Source organism: Engystomops pustulosus, chromosome 9 (assembly GCF_040894005.1).
Source record: "Engystomops pustulosus chromosome 9, aEngPut4.maternal, whole genome shotgun sequence".
NCBI classification, from domain to species: domain Eukaryota; kingdom Metazoa; phylum Chordata; class Amphibia; order Anura; family Leptodactylidae; genus Engystomops; species Engystomops pustulosus.
The window spans coordinates 11,380,629-11,401,163 of NC_092419.1; the positions used below are offsets into that span (position 1 = coordinate 11,380,629).

At 44.3% G+C, this 20,535-nt stretch overlaps 1 protein-coding gene and 1 non-coding gene across 2 annotated transcripts in view; one reads left to right on the forward strand and one right to left on the reverse strand.

The window, feature by feature from the left end:
- Nucleotides 1-20,060, forward strand: part of RYR1 (ryanodine receptor 1) — a 91,080-nt gene extending 71,020 nt beyond the window's left edge. The window contains exons 86-108 of the mRNA XM_072123473.1: nucleotides 66-154; nucleotides 259-387; nucleotides 674-778; nucleotides 1,969-1,998; nucleotides 6,456-6,537; nucleotides 7,316-7,451; nucleotides 7,752-8,463; nucleotides 9,831-10,301; nucleotides 10,395-10,498; nucleotides 11,123-11,297; nucleotides 11,510-11,596; nucleotides 11,678-11,902; nucleotides 12,326-12,456; nucleotides 12,549-12,591; nucleotides 12,674-12,804; nucleotides 13,793-13,853; nucleotides 14,395-14,541; nucleotides 15,258-15,392; nucleotides 16,151-16,307; nucleotides 16,990-17,054; nucleotides 17,455-17,555; nucleotides 17,657-17,708; nucleotides 18,669-20,060. Of these exons, the coding sequence (XP_071979574.1) occupies nucleotides 66-154; nucleotides 259-387; nucleotides 674-778; nucleotides 1,969-1,998; nucleotides 6,456-6,537; nucleotides 7,316-7,451; nucleotides 7,752-8,463; nucleotides 9,831-10,301; nucleotides 10,395-10,498; nucleotides 11,123-11,297; nucleotides 11,510-11,596; nucleotides 11,678-11,902; nucleotides 12,326-12,456; nucleotides 12,549-12,591; nucleotides 12,674-12,804; nucleotides 13,793-13,853; nucleotides 14,395-14,541; nucleotides 15,258-15,392; nucleotides 16,151-16,307; nucleotides 16,990-17,054; nucleotides 17,455-17,555; nucleotides 17,657-17,708; nucleotides 18,669-18,764 (3,464 nt within the window). The 3' untranslated portion in view covers nucleotides 18,765-20,060. The remainder of the gene's footprint in view (nucleotides 1-65; nucleotides 155-258; nucleotides 388-673; nucleotides 779-1,968; nucleotides 1,999-6,455; nucleotides 6,538-7,315; nucleotides 7,452-7,751; nucleotides 8,464-9,830; nucleotides 10,302-10,394; nucleotides 10,499-11,122; nucleotides 11,298-11,509; nucleotides 11,597-11,677; nucleotides 11,903-12,325; nucleotides 12,457-12,548; nucleotides 12,592-12,673; nucleotides 12,805-13,792; nucleotides 13,854-14,394; nucleotides 14,542-15,257; nucleotides 15,393-16,150; nucleotides 16,308-16,989; nucleotides 17,055-17,454; nucleotides 17,556-17,656; nucleotides 17,709-18,668) is intronic.
- Nucleotides 18,409-18,481, reverse strand: TRNAK-CUU (transfer RNA lysine (anticodon CUU)). The gene has a single exon. It is a non-coding gene; the product is annotated as a tRNA-Lys (tRNA).
- Nucleotides 20,061-20,535: the final 475 nt, after the last annotated feature.

Genomic DNA, 20,535 nt, shown 5'->3' on the forward strand with positions numbered 1-20,535 from the left:
GAGTAATAAGGAATTAATACAACATCTACCGGGAGCCATACTTTTCGAAATTTTTAATTTTTCAGATTTCCAGAATTATCTACGTACTCAAACTGGTAACACCACCACCATCAACATTATCATCTGCACCGTGGACTATCTGCTACGTCTTCAGGTAATCCACAACTGCAGGGACCACAACTCTGTTAGCTTTTTCAATTGATATATTAAACAGAACTGAAAATTACCCATTTTTTATGATTTTTCTAAAATCCCCAGGAATCCATCAGTGACTTCTACTGGTATTATTCCGGAAAAGATATTATTGATGACCAAGGCAAGAGGAACTTTTCCAAAGCCATGTCTGTGGCCAAGCAGGTGTTTAACAGCCTGACCGAATATATCCAGGTAAGAGAGGGTACACGCAGCTTGTCTGTAGGGTCTCTCACTGATCAAGGGGTGCTGAAAATAGGGATGATCTTTACATTTTTTCCTTTTCATGGATGATGGACCTGCTTCTCCACTTACGAGATGTATGAGGAACTCCTATTTTTGTTTTTCTTGAATGGTGGTGTTTTCTTAGTTGGGTACCTACCGTTGTATGTGTTATCCCCCCGTATGGGTATTCCAATAAAATTAGGTTTTGTATTATAGTTTGGTAAGAAATTAAAGCCATGATTACTTTTTCCTTTAGGGTCCTTGCACTGGTAACCAGCAGAGTCTGGCCCACAGTCGTCTCTGGGATGCAGTGGTGGGTTTCCTCCATGTCTTTGCTCACATGATGATGAAATTGGCTCAGGTATGTAAAGCCCAATTTCACCCAGTAGCGGATTATGATACAGCCAGTTTGGGCGGTAGCCCGGGGCCCAAGCATTCTAGGGGGGCCCAAAGCCACACAAACGACCCACCAAATTCTATACTGGAAATAACCTTCAATCTTAGACACTAGTTTTAAGGTCTCCATACACTTTGCATCATCCATACCTCCAAAATGTTGGTACAATTGGCAAAACACATATTGATACAAAGTTTCTTGTTCTTGTACAGGTGTTAGGGGTAAAAAAAAAGCTGAGAATGGATTACTACATGCCCATTAATTGTTCTCACAGGAAGTCCACCACCCCCTGGGGTGAAGCTTCATAACTACTAAGGGGAGGGAGGGGGTCGGAGATCAAATAGCTATTAGCTTAACATTTTTGGCCAACAGCAATCTAATGTGTATAATTACCGTTAGACCTAATTGTATTTCTATCCCTTTGTATATTGTGTTTTTTTTTTATTATGAATTGTATTATTTAATGTAATGTAATTATAGGAGGTGCAGAAAAAATGTGGTTTCCATACTTCTTGACCCCATGTTCAATGTAATAAATGCATTTGACGACATACTTACTACCCACATTTCTGAAATCTTGCGTAGCGTGTGAAGTTCAGTTCCCTAATTTCCTTTCGAAAAACCAACTCCTTTAGGAGAATTTTTTGTTTTCCCAAGGTGTGAATGTGCATGGAAGCTTTTTTTTGTTTTGTTTTTGTATCTTTTTCAGTTTTCTATTGTCTTCAGTTTGGTTAATGTTAAGATAGCTCCTCCTCAGCTAGATCATGTATGATGACCTAACATATGATAGTCCTCCTGACCCTAATGTGAGGATTGGCCGTCATGTTGGTTACCGAAAGAGTAGATATTTGTCAACATTTTTGGTGCAATCCATCAATGATATAATACCTTAGCGCAATGGCCCCACAACAAAACCCGGGATTGAACCCATCCAATTATATGTCCCCACACCAGAGATGTCTGGTAGTTACTTATTGGTCATATGGCCCAGCTAACGAGGGTAGCATGGGGAGGAGATGGAGCAGATGGCCATTGGATCATTTGGCCATCACTTTGATGGAAATCTTCAATCACTATCTAAGGTTCAAGTATAAGTAAAATGATGTTTGCCATGCAGTTATTCTGAATAATACTTTTATTCTAATATATAACAGATGCCCCAAAACGGAGGACTACGAAATGGCGTAAGAATATTTCTCTGTGGCACGGCTGCATTTCCTTAAATTTTGTCTCAGCTAGACATGCACCCTAGCCCATTCCGTGTCTGTCAGCCATTCACACTTTTTGTCTCTATATGTTCTCATTGTCTTCGGCCTCTCATATTCGTTGATAATATACGTTCCTGTCAATCTTTCTGGCTCTTCTTCTCTAACTCGAATCTAAGATAAATCTGAGATAAATATCTTGTATCTTACCGAGTTCAGTTGCTTGGTCAGTATTTGTATGTGTAGTTTCGGAAGAGTTTCTTGTAGCTCTGCTGGGCCCCCATTGTCTTAATTTGGCCCTGAAGAGTAGAAGTAGGAAGCCATTTTGAACCTTGGCTCTTTATATGTCCTATGTATGGAAATTTGAAGAGGAACCTATAGGTGAAGGAACATAGCTCACATGATGTAAGATTTGCATTGATGTTTCTGTTTAGGCTGTACATATTTTTATCTACCACTTAAGGACTGGAAATGGAACTAAAAAGGACCTAAAAAGTACTTTTTTGAGTGTGGGTTTTTGGTAAATTTAGATCTAGATAGAACTTTATTTCAGAGATCATTTACATATAAATAATTTTACAAACTAATTATATTCTTCCCTTGTTGTTATCTGTGGCCACCCAATGATTTTAGTAGGGTACATTGACGACATTCTTCCTGATCTCTAGTTGCTTAGTTGTAAACATCTTGTGGATATTTTTTTAGCCAGTCCTTTCCATCTTCTAGGCTTATTTCTCTGTCTCTTTCTTTCTCTCTGTAGTCTCTAATCTTCTGTCTCTCCTTCTGGTCATCCCTATGTGCCCATTTTCCCCCTTTGTTTTGCCAGCAGCCGTGTAACAGTTCAAAATTGTTTGGGGAAAAGCCCGCTTTCTTTGGGTGGTCTCATTGCTTTTCTTGTGAACTGCCGCCTCTTGACATTATGTTGGTAGCAGGGGGGGAAGAAGGATGAGGAGAGAGAGAGTATCCAATTTATGTCAATAGCTGTGAAGCTGAGAGTAGCCATAACTATAGCCAACACAACAATTTTAGGGTTTAGAACCAAAGATGGTCAAAGTTTGGGTCTTCAACCCTAAGCATTGTAGTGCACCCCATTCTCCGCTAACCCTAACCCCACTCCCACTCCTTCAAGTTGTAAACCGATACACATACACATGGCTCCCTCATATAGGAAGCCACTGGATACCACATCTCTCCCTCCTTCTCCTCCCTTCACCTGTCTGTCTGTTCCATGAAGCATTTTTATTCTTGTAGCACAATGTCTGGGGTGGAGAGGGAGGGAAAGCCGGGACATGTTAAATTGCGTTTACCACCCCTTCGTCCTTAACCTTTCCATTGCTGTTGTGAATTCCTTTTCATCCTCTCACATTTTCATAGTTCCTAATTGGTGGAACTTTTTCTTTTATCTAAGCTTAGTAAAAAAATATAAAAACAAGCTTGCTTAATGGTCTTCACTGTTCATGTACATCAAAGACCCCAGGTATTGTATATAAAGAGGTATAGTTGTTGTATTGGGGGTGGACACATACAACCTATGGACAAGGGTGGTAACATTTATGGTAACTGTATACAACCCCTTTGTATTGCTAATTCCCAACGTCGATGAAAACTTAGTTGGTCTCCATCTTCATGTTGTATACTGATGACCCCTGACTCTATACAGGCTGGTCATTGTAAGCTGGAAGGAGAACTTCTCATACATACAATCTAGTTATATTTAAACAGCCTATTTTTATTACATTGCACACAAGGATCATTTTTGGAGTCGCTTCTATCCAGAGGTAAGATGGTAAATTTGACCCTCAACTTCTAAAACAAGGACCTCTGTTACTGTATCATTATATTTGATTGATTCATTGATGTTCACAGTTTTGCTTTGCAAATGGTTACCCATTGGGTTCAGTCTATTCATGTTATATAGACCTCCAATCTCTTCCTAAGCTATGACCGGACAGGTAATGGATCATGAATGGAATAAACCAGGTATAGGCAGGGGCGGACTGGGAATTTAAAGTGGCCCTGGAAAAAGATTAAAAGTGGCCCCATGATATAGGCGGGGCCAATTTACTTTAGGCGTGGCCATCACAAGTAGGCGGAGTCAACTAACCATAAGTGACAATAAGGGTGATGCCACACGTTAGTGTTTTGATTCCGTTTTGTAACTGAATCAAGACGCACTGGGGTGGATCGCATATGTGTTTGTACGTAAATGCATGCATCACAATGAGCGCCCGGTGTCCCGCATTTACACAATACGCGCTGATTGCCAATCACATACGTTTGCATAGAAACGCATATGCGATCGGCCGTGGCCCGCCACGATGCGTTTTGATTCAGTTACAAAACGGAATCAAAACGCTAAGGGCGCGTTCACACGTTGCGTGTTGGCCTGGGTTTTCATTGTGTTTGAAACGCATTACAACAGTTGAGAGGTGATTTGCCTAATTACATTACTGCGTTTCAAACACAATGAAAACCCAGGCCAACACGCAACGTGTGACCGCTCCCCCCCCCCCCCCACCCCTCACACACAGCAGGCACCAGCCCCATATTCCCCCCCCCCACACACACACACAGCAGGCACCAGCACCATCTCCCCACACACACACACACACACACACACACACACACCAGCACCATCTCCCCACACACACACACACACACAGCAGGCACCAGCACCATCTCCCCACACACACACACACAGCAGGCACCAGCACCATCTCCCCACACACACACACAGCAGGCACCAGCACCATCTCCCCACACACACAGCAGGGACCAGCACCATCTCCCCACACACACACACAGCAGGCACCAGCACCATCTCCCCACACACAGCAGGCACCAGCACCATCTCCCCACACACACACACACAGCAGGCACCAGCCCCATCTCCCATACACATACACAGCAGGCACCAGCCCCATCTCCCATACACATACACAGCAGGCACCAGCCCCATCTCCCATACACATACACAGCAGGCACCAGCCCCATCTCCCATACACATACACAGCAGGCACCAGCCCCATCTCCCATACACATACACAGCAGGCACCAGCCCCATCTCCCATACACATACACAGCAGGCACCAGCCCCATCTCCCATACACATACACAGCAGGCACCAGCCCCATCTCCCATACACATACACAGCAGGCACCAGCCCCATCTCCCATACACATACACAGCAGGCACCAGCCCCATACACATACACAGCAGGCACCAGCCCCATCTCCCATACACATACACAGCAGGCACCAGCCCCATACACATACACAGCAGGCACCAGCCCCATCTCCCATACACATACACAGCAGGCACCAGCCCCATCTCCCATACACATACACAGCAGGCACCAGCCCCATCTCCCATACACATACACAGCAGGCACCAGCCCCATCTCCCATACACATACACAGCAGGCACCAGCCCCATCTCCCATACACATACACAGCAGGCACCAGCCCCATCTCCCATACACATACACAGCATGCACCAGCCCCATCTCCCATACACATACACAGCATGCACCAGCCCCATCTCCCATACACACAGCAGCAGGCGCCAGCACCATCTCTCATACACACAGCAGCAAGCGCCAGCACCATCTCTCTTACACATACACAGCATGCACCAGCCCCATCTCCCATACACATACACAGCATGCACCAGCCCCATCTCCCATACACACAGCAGGCACCATCCCCCCTTCCACCCCTCCAGCACTCACCTCTTCCTCCATGCTGCCAGGCCCGGGCTGTGCTGTGCTGTGGGGGCGTGGTCTCCTGTGTAATGGGCTGGGCAGGGCCTGTGAGGAGCCCAGCGCTAGGGCTGACATCTGCAGGGGAGAACAGGCTCCTGCACTGCCACCCCTGCTGTGCATCCATATCATAAGGTTAATTTATCATATGGATGCATCAGGGAGGGAGGGCAGTGCAGGAGCCTGTGCATAGGAAGTGATGTGCCCGACAGATGACACATGTAGTGAGGGAGAGGAGGAGGGGCCAAGCGGAGGAAGGGACCGGCCCCATCAGCTGCTCAGGGCACCGGCCCACCGGGAAGTCTCCCGGTAAAGTCTATGGCCAGTCCGCCCCTGGGTATAGGAGATGCTATGGAGCCTGCTTCAGAGAACTGTCCTCAGGGAATAACAATGGAAGCCTTGCTTTTATCTCATGAGAGATATTCAGCATTTCTATCCTTTAGTTACCCCTTCCCCTTCTTTGCAAGCATTACAAATAACCAAAATCATGATCATCTTGGTCAAATTCTTTTTTTCCGAGACCTCATTGATTTGGTTTCTTCACATTGTTTTACTTAATTTTAGAGAGGAAAACGATAGAATGTTGTCTGACAATAGATGTTCCTTGTCTTGTAAGTGAGAAAAGTCTTGTAACTTGAAAAGAACTGGAATTCCTTGATTTGTACTTTTTTTGTAGGATTCAAGCCAGATTGGCCTCCTGAAGGAACTTCTTGACCTTCAAAAAGATATGGTTGTCATGCTGCTCTCTTTACTTGAAGGTAAGGGGTTAAGGGCAAGATTCATACATGTGACAACTATTAACTGCATATTCCAATACATCAATACATCATGGATAATCATTAGACAATCATTTGTTAGAAGAATCCCTTAAAATAGGATCTCGGAATACAACGCTCTTTGGATCACAAATGATCTATTTCAGTGATGCCAAACCTTTTGGAGACAGAGTGCCCAAACTACAAGCTAAATCCACTTATTTATCGTGAAGTGCCAACATGGCTTTTTAAGAACTTATTGCTACCTCTTCTTCCACATCTTTAAATTGTATTGGCCCCCTGAATACACCAATATAGTTGAAAGAAGGAGGGCAAATTCAAATAGCATTGAGAGCAGAATCTCTTAAGTTGCCTGGGACTGCAGGAAGATTTGGTCCTATTTGGTGAACTCTGTCCTGTGGCAATGGTCTGAGTGCCCATAGAAATGGCTCTGAGTGCCACTTCTGGCACCCGTGCCATAGGTTCGCCACCACTGATCTATTTGATGGAAACTGTCACCAAGTGTTCAATTTTCCTGCAGTGCCCCCACAGGAAAAAGAAAGCATTACCCCATCCCCTTTTAAATCGATCACCTATACATGTAATGCCTTCAATGGTTGGATCATCCAAAGGGATAGACTGTGTAGACATTCTCCTCTCCATCTAATGTGTGCCTGATACAGTTGTAGGGTGTCTAAGGCTGATTATTCGTAACCCCATTATGTGCTATGGACGAGCAGTAACATATCAAATAATGGACTGTGTCTGTATTATTCTTTAGGTAATGTGGTAAATGGGACAATTGCTCGTCAGATGGTGGACATGCTGGTGGAATCTTCTAGCAATGTGGAGATGATACTCAAATTCTTTGATATGTTCCTGAAGCTGAAGGATATTGTAGCTTCTGATGCTTTCAGGTAGTGTATGGACCATTGGTTGTCTCATGGAGACTTCTCCTGTGCAATTTGGTCTTTGTCAACTTATGGACTCTTCAGAGGGAGTAAAACTCTAAGAACCAGGAGAAAGATCTTCTCTAAGAGTTATGTTTTCATAAAGTCTGAGACGGCAGAGCAGCTGTTGTTTGGGAGAGTAGCTCCATTATTAAACTAGTTGTCTATAATGAAGGAACCAATCAATGTGGCAATAGCTGAGTAATACATCTCAGACCCCAGTTCCAAATTTTGGTAAGAATGACGTGAGTTGTTCTCGTATTGCAGAGATTACGTCACAGATCCTCGGGGTCTCATCTCCAAGAAAGATTTCCAAAAGGCAATGGACAGCCAGAAGCAATACACCCCATCCGAGATCCAGTTCCTCCTTTCATGCTCAGAAGCCGACGAGAATGAAATGATCAACTTCGAAGAATTTGCCAACCGGTTCCAGGAACCTGCCAAGGATATCGGTTTCAATGTGGCGGTATTACTAACCAATCTGTCGGAGCACGTCCCTCATGACACAAGGTTGCAGAACTTTTTGGAGCTGGCAGGTTGCATTATCAACTACTTCAAGCCATACCTTGGCAAGATTGAGATCATGGGGGCCGGCAAGAGGATAGAGCGCATCTATTTCGAGATTAGTGAGACCAATAAAGCTCAATGGGAAATGCCGCAGGTCAAAGAGTCCAAACGTCAATTCATCTTCGATGTGGTCAATGAAGGGGGAGAGTCCGAAAAAATGGAGCTCTTTGTCAACTTCTGCGAAGACACAATTTTTGAGATGCAAATTGCGGCTCAAATATCAGAACCGGAAGAAGAAAAAGCTGAAGATGATGATGAAGATGCTGGAGGAGAAGGATCTGGTGAAGGGGAGGAAGCAGAGAATGGCTCCGCTCCATCTGAAGCTACATCCGCTTTTGGAGAGTTCATGAATAATGTGATAAACTTCTTCAAAATGTTCACCTACCGAAATCTTAGAAGACAATATCGAAAGGTAAGTACTTTTTTGGCGCACCGTAGAATGATAATAGAAATTTACTAGAATGTAAGTAAAACTCCAAACACCCATAACAAAGAATGGACAGGGGTAAAGCGTTTTCCCATTAAGAACATTTACCCAGGGGCGTAACAAGGAAATACCGGGCCCCATTGCAGACTTCTGAATGGGGCACCCTTTTCCCATTAAAAATATACATATTTGTATACTCACATATGTGAGTTGCAATCACACACATTTATACACTCATATATGTATACACACACATTTATATACTTATATACATACACATATAGACATCACATATGCACATACTGCAAATACACTCATACATACAATACCATATACATACATACAGCAAATAGCCAAATACATACCATACGCAGACATACAGCATATACATTCCCAATACACACGAAATACCCCAGATGCTGGGGCCCCATGACACTGTGGACCCCATAGAGGCTGCTTTGGCTGCGGCCCCTGTAATTACGTCCCTGCAATTACGTCCCTATACACAGGATAGTAGATATATTCCTCATAGCAGAGAGCTTGACTGCTAGGACCTTCTTATCTCCATCTGCTTATACTATAAGCAGTGCCACGAGTCCCGTAGCATTCTATGGAGGGCAGGGTGAAAACTCTTTGGTATCATCCATCAGCAACTGATCTTGATCTCGCCCCACAGGTCACACCAGATATACTTACAGATTCCGGCCTCTTACTTTATCAACCACCCAACTGTGTGAACAATTCTATGCCAGACCATCCCAGTTCCTGGGTTAGACAATAGCTAATGCACCGATGCAGGGCATTCCCGCGCTGGCACACATTGCACCTTGGCGTGGCCCACTCCACGCCCTACCATGCCCACTTGGCATGAAGGTGGTGCAATGGGGTAAAAGGCGAATGGCTAGGAACTTTGTCTTTGGACTATGGAGCTATCTCATCCCAACTGCAGGAGATCAGACAGTCTTACCTCCCATCAAACCTTCATCCTCTATTGGGATAAATATTGTTACTGGGAAAACTTAAAAAATGTAAAAAAAATTTATAGACTAATCCAGTCTTCAGTAAAACTCAAAGAACAGTCTTAGTTGAGGCTCCAGAAAAAAAATACATTAGTATTAACTATTGCTTCTAATGTACGATAGACTCCTTCATCAGTCATCATAATGAGATGACTGCGTTGACTTTGTCCCTGTCTATGCGGAAAAGTCAAGAAATTAAATGGAAGGAAGATTGGAAATGGAAGCCAATGGTTGCGTCCGTTCCAATGGTTCTATTTATATAGAAAAAAAACAAGACTATAGATCATCTTTTTTAAGTTGGTTGATTTGGTTATTTTTCACTTTTTTCACAAGGTCAAGAAGATGACGATAAAGGAAATTGTTCTGGCCATCGCCTCGTTCCTGTGGACATTATTCATTGGGATTCTCCACTTCATCTACAGCGTCTGCAAGGGCATATTCTTCCTAATATGGCACACACTGTTCGGAGGTAGTCTCGTAGAAGGGGCTCAGAAATTAACTGTCACCGAAATTCTAGCCAGTATGCCAGATCCTACACAGGATGAGGTCCACGGCGATGGACTTACTACAGCAGCCAGCGATGAGCAACTAGAATCTGGAGATGCCGCAGACTTTGTGGACTCGGGCAAAGAAGAAGCACATGAAGAAGGAGCAGAAATGTTTGGGCTTGAACTCAAGAAGGACAGTGGACATTACAGACTCAGCTCTCCAGATGCTCCCGGCGGTTTAGGAGATATGGGTGACACCACACCAGTTGAACCACCAACACCAGAAGGATCCCCCATTTTGAAGAGGAAGTTCGATGTAAGTTGACTTGCTCCAACAACTGCAACTAAATATTCCATAATATGTAATGTAAACCCCAACCTTATAATGAGTACAAACCATTTCATGTAGGCGGATGAAGCACCAGTCCATTTAGATGGTGCCCCGGAGCAACAACCTGCGGAAGTAGAACCAGAGCCTGAGCCTGAACCGGAACCAGAACCTGAGAAAGCCGAGTGAGTATCAGATTTCTCAGCAGTATCATAGTACTTAAGAACACCTGACTTACAGACGACCCCTAGTTACAAACGTTACAAACCTCTGGTTAACATTTTTAACATCCAATTGTCACAGAGACCAAAAAAAAAAAATTGTCTGGAGTTACAATTATAAAATATACAGTTCCGACTTACATACAAATTCAACTTAAGAATAAACCTACAGACCCTATCTTGTATGTAACCCGGGGACTGTCTGTATATAACTTCGTAGTTACAATTAAACAAAAAATTCTAATGTTACTTGGGCCCTGCTACTCCCGATACCTACCTAGATCTTCAATGAAGCTTACATTGTACACCGCAATCTCGCCGGGCATGCGCCAGACCTTGGGTGTACGTCAAGTGTCATTGTGCACTTTTCAGTAGCAGAGAACGCCAGGACCCAAGTAAGATTAGACTTCATTTTGTTGAACTGCTGTGAAGTATGGGACACTGAGTTCATAAGAACCTGTAAGCGATTAAGTGTCCTAAAAGTTCATTAAGGTTTCCCTTTATTAATTTAGTAGGCCTCACAGTAAAATATCACATCTGGTTGACTTTTGGAAAAAAAAAAAAACTTCTTTCTGATTAAACCTCCAGTGAAGAGAATGGAGAGAAAGGTGACGTCGTAGAAGAAGAGGCAGCTCCAGATCCTGAGGAACCCCCAGAGCCAGAAGTCATCACTACTACAAAGAAGGCCCCTTCTAAGAAAGATACTTCAGAAGGAGGTTTTGAAATCTGGAATGAGTTGGAGATCCAGAGAATAAAATTTTTGGTTAGTGATGGTTTCTATTAACATAGTAGAGTTGAAATATAGTAAATGTTAGACAATGTTGGCAATGGTCAATCGTACCTTCAGCTGAAAGGCTTTAGCAGCAGCTTTCTGGTACTGGTTGCATCTGTTATCACTCGAGATCGAGAAAAATGTATCTCTCCTACATCAATATTTTATTTATGCCTTCCATATTTTTTGGCTTTCCTTTCTAGAATTATCTATCTAGGAATTTCTACAATCTTCGGTTCCTCGCACTCTTTTTGGCCTTTGCGATCAATTTCATTCTTCTGTTCTACAAGGCAAGTTTCCAGTGACATTACTCCCGAGTGGCCATTTTCTGTGTAACAAGACTGTAGTTACATCTATGTTGATCTTTGTAGGTATCTGATTCCCCAAAAGGTGAGGATGATTTTGAAGGTTCAGGTTTAGATGAAGATCTATCTGTTCTGGACGAGGGAAGCGGCGAAGACGAGGAGGATGAAGATAGCGTGGTGTATTTCTTTTTGGAGGAAAGTACGGGATATATGCAGCCAACTTTGTACTTTTTGTCTGTACTCCATACACTCATTGCCTTCCTATGTATCATCGGCTACAACTGTTTGAAGGTGAGTTTTCTGTCTTGGAAGTCCACCAATCTCCATGTTCCCCAATCTCCAAGTCCACCAATCTCCATGTTCCCCAATCTCCAAGTCCACCAATCTCCATGTTCCCCAATCTCCAAGTCCACCAATCTCCATGTTCCCCAATCTCCAAGTCCACCAATCTCCATGTTCCCCAATCTCCAAGTCCACCAATCTGCATGTTCCCCAATCTCCAAGTCCGCCAATCTCCATGTTCCCCAATCTCCAAGTCCACCAATCTCCATGTTCCCCAATCTCCAAGTCCACCAATCTCCATGTTCCCCAATCTCCAAGTCCACCAATCTCCATGTTCCCCAATCTCCAAGTCCACCAATCTCCATGTTCCCCAATCTCCAAGTCCACCAATCTCCAGTAGACCTGAAGATAAATGGCTTCTCTGTTTATTAGGTACCACTGGTCATCTTCAAACGGGAGAAAGAGCTGGCACGTAAACTGGAATTCGATGGTGTCTACATTACCGAGCAACCAGAAGACGATGACATAAAAGGGCAGTGGGATCGTCTGGTCTTAAATACTCCGTAAGTTGGAGTTCAATGGTTTCAACGTTTCATGTTTAGAAGACATCTTGAACTTTTCTGATACCTTTTCGTGTTCTATGTATCTTTTGTAGATCGTTTCCAAGCAATTACTGGGACAAGTTTGTAAAACGAAAGGTAGATTGCTTTAGATACATCAACGTGATATCAAGTGGTATTGCCTCAGACTCACATCAGGAATCTTTTTGTCTTCTTCCAGGTTCTGGACAAATATGGAGACATCTACGGCCGTGAAAGAATTGCAGAACTTTTGGGAATGGACCTGGCCAGCTTGGAAATCACCTCACAGAATGGGAAGAAGCCAGAGCCGGATAAATCGCTTTTCACGTGGTAAGTCTACAAAGTCCATGTAGACTAGTCAGTCATTGGGGCAGATTTACTTAGCCGGTCCGTTCGCGATCCAGCGGTGCGTTCTCTGCGGTGGATTCGGGTCCGGCCGGGATTCATTAAGGTAGTTCCTCCAACGTCCACCAGGTGGCACTGCTACGCTGAAGAGCATCGGAACGCACTCAAGTACACCGGCCTATTGGTGGTGAAGGTAAGTGCAAGCTCTGCGACAGTTTTTGTTTTTTAAATGCGGCGTTTTTTCCGAATCCGTTGGGTTTTCGTTCGGCCACGCCCCCTGATTTCGGTCGCGTGCATGCCAGCGCCGATGCGCCACAATCCGATCGTGTGCGCCAAAAACCCGGGGCAATACAGGGAGAATATCGGAAATATTCGGGTAACACGTCGGGAAACCGCGAATCGGGCCCTTAGTAAATGACCCCCATTCTGTCTACTCCACCGATGGTCCTTCATGATGTGTATTGTCTTAACTAAGTTGAGTTTAATCACAGTTCAAATCTGTATATTGTGTTATACCTAGTTTGGGAGAGGGTGGAGGAACTCAAAGAACAATTCCACCCCTCATGACTCAAATCCAGGAGAAAACCTAACTTCTCTTGCATGAGGCAAATTGTTGAAAAGTGCCCCCTGAACCATCAACTCTTTTTCTAAGCACCTTGTCCATCCAGTGTTTCCCACCTCTGCTGATATAAGGGGTAAAGAGATTCTAGTGAGTGCAAGGGTCATACTCCCAAAGGTGCACAGTGGTTGACTGCGGTACTGCGGCTGCCCCACCTTTCTGAAGTTGTTGCCACCCTGAGGCGAGAGGCTCAACTCACCTCATGTCACCTGCCCTAATCTACCCAAGTCAGCTAAGTTCCATATGATTTTATTTCTGTCTGAAATATTTTTTCGTACTTGATACTTCGCACTGTCACTAAACATTTGTCTATCCAGCCAAGCCCTGACTTTTTGACATTCTGTTTTGCTCCAGGTTCACCTCCATAGACATAAAGTACCAGATCTGGAAATTTGGAGTTGTCTTTACAGATAACGTGAGTATTATTTCCAATCTAGACCCCAAAGAATCTGTATTAGAAAATCTATTAATGATAGGAACTGGTCCCCATGAAGCCACAGTGGAGGCCATGATTTCTAGTTTTACCTCCAGTATATGGGGGAAATCCAAGTCGATACAGTGAAGTATAGTACTTTGCAAGTTTGGTGATACCTCTCGAAAAGTCCCCTCCTTGAGAAGATCACTCCTTTCTTCTAGACCAGATTTAAGGTTACGCCATTTATGATGATCTTTGAGAAGACCTTCCTATATCTACAGGACATATGGAGAAATCTGCATTTAGATGTTCCGTTTCTGGATCTACGAAGCGTTACGAGATATACAGTATATATGGCCTCCTATATGGCCAGATCCATGGCCTTTGCTATTGTGGAGTATCAATTACTTAGACATCCGCCATGTAACAATTATGGTAGAATTCAAGAATACGCCATGTCATTGTATATGGTAAATCCTTTGACTACACATTGTTCTTGTTTGCTAGTAGCCGATTCTCTTGCTTTCTCTTTGATCACCAGTCGTTCCTGTACCTGGTTTGGTATATGGTCATGTCCCTTCTCGGACACTATAACAACTTCTTCTTTGCTGCTCATCTTCTGGATATCGCTATGGGAGTGAAGACCCTACGCACCATCTTGTCATCAGTCACGCACAACGGCAAACAGGTCTGGGGAGTGTCTAATCTCAAAATTACAATATCACATATGAGGTTTGGGCAAAAAAGCGGACAAATAACCTGTACAGTCTGTTACACCGAGGTCCAAAAGGGTCGAAGGGTCCACCTTTATATCTTACAAGTATCCACAAGTTTCATATTGTTTGCAGCGTAAATTCAGATCACTGCTCCAGACCCCCAAGGGTGTTACTATAAGCCTTCACCGTCATAGACCACCAAGGGTGTTACTATAAGCCTTCACCGTCATAGACCACCAAGGGTGTTACTATAAGCCTTCACCGTCATAGACCACCAAGGGTGTTACTATAAGCCTTCACTGTCATAGACCACCAAGGGTGTTACTATAAGCCTTCACCGTCATAGACCACCAAGGGTGTTACTATAAGCCTTCACCATCATAGACCACCAAGGGTGTTACTATAAGCCTTCACTGTCATAGACCACCAAGGGTGTTACTATAAGCCTTCACTGTCATAGACCACCAAGGGTGTTACTATAAGCCTTCACCGTCATAGACCACCAAGGGTGTTACTATAAGCCTTCACCGTCATAGACCACCAAGGGTGTTACTATAAGCCTTCACCGTCATAGACCACCAAGGGTGTTACTATAGCAGGAGGCTTGGTCCACCACTGGGTCACATAATCGACAGAACTCATGTTTGTGTCTATTTATCCCCCTTTATTTTGTGCATTTCCTCGGCAGCTGATGATGACCGTGGGTCTCCTGGCTGTGGTTGTGTATCTGTACACGGTGGTCGCCTTCAACTTCTTCCGTAAATTCTACAACAAGAGTGAGGATGAAGACGAACCGGACATGAAGTGCGATGATATGATGACTGTGAGTATGAGACATTTGCATTTAAAGGGGGTGTTCTCAGGGTTGATGGATGCCAGAAATGGAGGTTCTCTTGGTTGAGGAAGTCCCATTCTGATGCACTGACCCGTGCTATTATTGGCTTCACTGTCAGGGGTTGGCTTTATTTTTGTATTAGAGGAAACAAATACTGAGAAGGATTTTCAGGACACAAAGATGGATAATCTACCAATGGGATAGGTCATTAGTATCAGATTGGTTGAGGACCGATACCCGTCACCCCCGCTGATCATCTATTTGCAGAGACCCCACCATTTGGACAAGTTCACCCAGAACAGCGCTGTACATAGTATAGTGGCTGTGCTTGATATTGCAGCTCATTGAAAGGGATGAATGCTATGTTATTGGTCTGGACGGTGGTGAACTCCTGCAAGTTTTGAAGAGCTGATCTAACGGGGCACTGGGTGTCCGATCCCACCAAGATCCACCGATAGGATCACATAAATGTTGTATACATGAAGACATCAAAGGCCATCTTTCCCTTCCTTTATAAAGCAACATAATATTCTCTAGTACTTATAGTCCATGCACATGATGCCTTCATATATAGGATTTATAGACTGACAGTGTACATGGCCCAGTTCTTGGATGGTACTTGGGTTTACCGCTACCTTAGACCTTATCAGTCTCTAATCCACTTATCAACCGAGTAATCTGCCAATTGCACATGTACATATTATGTTATCCTAATACACAATTTGATTATCCTCTCCTCTCTATAGTGTTACCTCTTCCACATGTACGTCGGGGTACGAGCTGGTGGAGGTATCGGTGATGAGATTGAGGATCCTGCAGGAGACGAGTATGAACTTTACCGTGTGGTCTTTGACATCACATTCTTCTTCTTTGTCATTGTCATCCTGCTGGCCATCATTCAGGGTAGGTCACTCTTTTATTCCCATGTTTCACCAATTTCCTATTAGAGAACAATGGGTTCCAAGTCTTATCGTCCAAACCCATAAAACTCATCGGGCCACATTTATCAAAGTACTATGGGGGAGATTCATTATGGCAGTTTTCTGGTGGAGAAACCATATGAATCTCACTCTCCCCACTTATTTCGGAGTTTCTCCGACGAGCAAGCGGCTATGACCATGTCGGGGAGTGGGGTGGGTGGAGGTCAGGCCGGGTCGTGAACGCCGAAGCCGGTCACATTTACTATAGTCTCCACTGAAAACATTGGAAACATCGGAGACTATAGTAACAAACTCCACCAGTTCAGATCTACCCATATTGCACCCATATTTGCCGGAGCCTCTTAGTGCGTATGGGCACCAGACCACTGGCAGAGGGAGTTTTAGTGCACTTTGTTCATGCTGCAGAATTGTGGTGCACGTCAATAATAAATGTGGCACAAACTCTGACTAAGCGGTAACAAGTCCATTTAGCTGCACATTTTTTCTGTCTTGTTGGTCACAGTTTAGCCACGACACAAAACTGGCGCAGGCACTTTATAAATACACGTACAAGCAGTTTGCACGTTCTTTCTAGTGCAAATTCAGACAGAAAACTGGTGCAGACGCTTTAATAAATGTGGCTCATCCACTTTCTCCTCCATCAGGTCTGATCATTGATGCATTTGGAGAGCTGAGAGACCAACAGGAACAAGTGAAGGAAGATATGGAGGTGACACTTTCACTTATCACTCAATAAGTTCCACCACATCAACCCTTCAACGTCTTCAGTCGTAGCTCCACCACTCATCCATCTTCTTACATTCCCACTTTTTCCTAAATTTAGCTTCTTGCAATGTATCTTAAAGGGGTTTTAGGATTATAATAAGATGGTATCCGTCTACGAGTGCACACTCATGTGGAGGGGGTGCTGTTTTTGGTAGAAAACATACATTTTTATAATTCTAGTCTTCAGCTTGCGTCATTCCCTTTCATTAGCCCTAATCTCTCCGACCTCCTCCCTCATCATTACATTATAACCTTATTCTGCTGATGTGTTTTATGTTTCCTCCATAGTTTTGTCTCTCTTTTCCTGGAATTATAATTCTCATTTATTTCTATTTTGTCTCCAGACCAAATGCTTCATCTGCGGCATCGGCAGTGATTACTTTGACACGACGCCGCACGGCTTCGAGACGCATACCTTTGAAGAACATAACTTGGCCAATTATATGTGAGTCGCGATGGCGGTTGCTTAGAGAATAATGAAATTATGGTTCGATCCCCAGGACAAGACGTTATGTGTCCTGACATATTCTGTACTTTGTGTCACAGGTTCTTCTTGATGTACCTCATTAACAAGGATGAGACGGAACACACTGGGCAGGTGAGTTTCTCCACCATTACTCATGGCATTGATGTGAGGCTTTATTCTCTGGAGATCAGGATACCGATCACATGAAGAGGATCTGATGTACTCAATGCTGGCACAGCCACTGCAACATGGACAAAGCCATCTGCTTGTGGCCTCCTCCAATGTGTGTTCCAGTATCGGGGGTAGCTAAGAACAGCTGATTGATGGGGGTACAAGAGCATAGACCTCCATTGATCAGATATTGATGAGAATCCCAGAGATACACAACCATAGACCTGACGTGATCCTAGAGGCGTCAATCCAGCAATATGTCCGGGTTGCAGGGCCAAACACGAACGTCGGGTCCACTCATCTCTACTGATATCAATCTTTTTAGTGGAGTCCATATGATCACAAGAACAGGGGTACCTGGCAACTTCCAACACTCCCAAAATATTTATTAGAACAGGAGGACCCCTGTTCTTGTGATCAGATGGACTCCACTAATAAGATTGTTATAAGTAGAGATGAGTGGACCCGACGTTCGTGTTTGGCCCTACAACCCGGACATATTGCTGGACTGACGCCCCTAGGAACAAGCCAGATCTATGATTGGCCAGGAGTGGTCCCGTAGCCAATGTTAGGCATAGCTAGTTGCTAGGCTCGTCAATCTGTTCGGCTGCTAATCCCGCAATATGTCCTGAACCCAAACATCAGGTCATCTCTAGGTATTCGTCCAACGTGGGGTATGAACCCACGACAATGAGATTAAGAGGCTCATGCTCTACCGACTGAGCTAGCCGGGCATGAGCCTATTAATCTCAGGGTCGTAGGGTCGTGGGTTCGAGCCCCACGTTGGATGCATCTCTAGTTATCGGCTATTAGGGGATACCAATCAAACTTGGTACAACCCCTCTAAGGCCAGCGATAGACTCATATGTCTCCACCTTTGAGAGGTATTATACTCAATTTATATGTGTTCTACCCACGCAGGAGTCGTATGTCTGGAAGATGTACCAGGAGAGGTGTTGGGATTTCTTCCCGGCTGGAGACTGTTTCCGAAAAACCTATGAAGATCAGCTGGGATAACACAACCTGAAAGCTACAGATTACTTTGATCTAAGAATCCGGAGACATTGGAGAGATAATCCACCTCTGTCTCTTCTTACAGAGAAGTGATTCTGAAGAGCATCAATTTACTTACTGGATATGATCACATCTATATAATCCAGATGTCTTTGAAGACCACCTCAAGGTTCCTGCAGAGCATTAACTCTTTGCAGCTCCTGCAGAGCATTTTGTACTCAGTTCAAAGACTTTGCCAGGACTTGAAATCGTAAGTTTCGGGTTCTCTCGAGGTGCGGCCCATTGCCCTCCAAGAACCTGTTGTCTAAGTGTCCTCTCACTGCCGCCAAGTATCTACAGTAATTGTCAATGTCTTCACTGCCAACCAAACTTTCTATGGAGAAGCGCAGCGGTCTGCTCTTCCAAATACTGTGCAATAATGATCAGATGTGATTGGAGTTTGTGTATTTGTGTCCCTTTGATGTCACCCCTCCGATGGTGGTGGTGGTGGTGGAGGTGCTGGTGGTGGTGTTGGACCTTCTTGTTCTGCTAGACATGAGAACTTCTTTTGTACAGCTTCACCCCCCGATCCTGGACACGTTACACAACCTTTAAATCTGAATTATTATTACATAGTTGGAAATTTTTTTGCCAAAATTTTGTCTGCCATTTTGTTCAAACAGCGGCCTCGCAATTTTATGTTTTCCTTTTCGTGGAGGAATTGGCCTTTTTTTCCAAAAATTAAGTAAAAATATTACAAATAAGAATCAGAGAAATTAGGACATGTTACTTTTGCCTGATTTTGAATCGATGTCTCCCCCGGTTTGTGCCTCTATGTCACAGTAGTAAGTGGCGCTGCCCATCGGATGGCGGGTCTGAAGCGCCAAGTCTCATGGTTGCTTCTGCGAGTTGTCGTCAGTGTTGATGCGGATTTTACTTGTGTTCGCTCTATTTTAGTGCCTTATTACCTCCCAGAGTAGGAGACGTAGCACAGTTTGACACGTGGGGTTAGTATTGTTTGCAAGTCTGAACGTTTACCGTGTTGCCGCAGCGCTTAGTACAATGGCCGCCTGAATGTAGTCGTTGAATGGTGTTGCGCGTTGTGATGATCCCAACTTTCTCTCATTTTGCGTCCGTGAGAGGACACATCACTCAGCAATATATTCCCTGTGTTCCCTGTGACCACGTCTCCCCTTAAACAGATATGGCTGCAGAAATATGGAGGCAACTAATAGAATCGGTGGGAGAGGGGGAGCGCCGACTGTGCAACCTTTTCTGTCTGTTTCGTCTGTAATAAAATATTTATTGATGACGCTGTAAGACTTGGGAGTCTTTTCTTTTCGGCAGCATGTTATAGAGCAGGAGGAGCTGAGCAGATTGTACATAGTGTCCTATCTGTAGGCAGCATGTTATAGAGCAGGAGGAGCTGAGCAGATTGTACATAGTGTCCTATCTGTAGGCAGCATGTTATAGAGCAGGAGGAGCTGAGCAGATTGTACATAGTGTCCTATCTGCAGGCAGCATGTTATAGAGCAGGAGGAGCTGAGCAGATTGTACATGGTGTCCTATCTGCAGGCAGCATGTTATAGAGCAGGAGGAGCTGAGCAGATTGTACATAGTGTCCTATCTGCAGGCAGCATGTTATAGAGCAGGAGGAGCTGAGCAGATTGTACATAGTGTCCTATCTGTAGGCAGCATGTTATAGAGCAGGAGGAGCTGAGCAGATTGTACATAGTGTCCTATCTGCAGGCAGCATGTTATAGAGCAGGAGGAGCTGAGCAGATTGTACATGGTG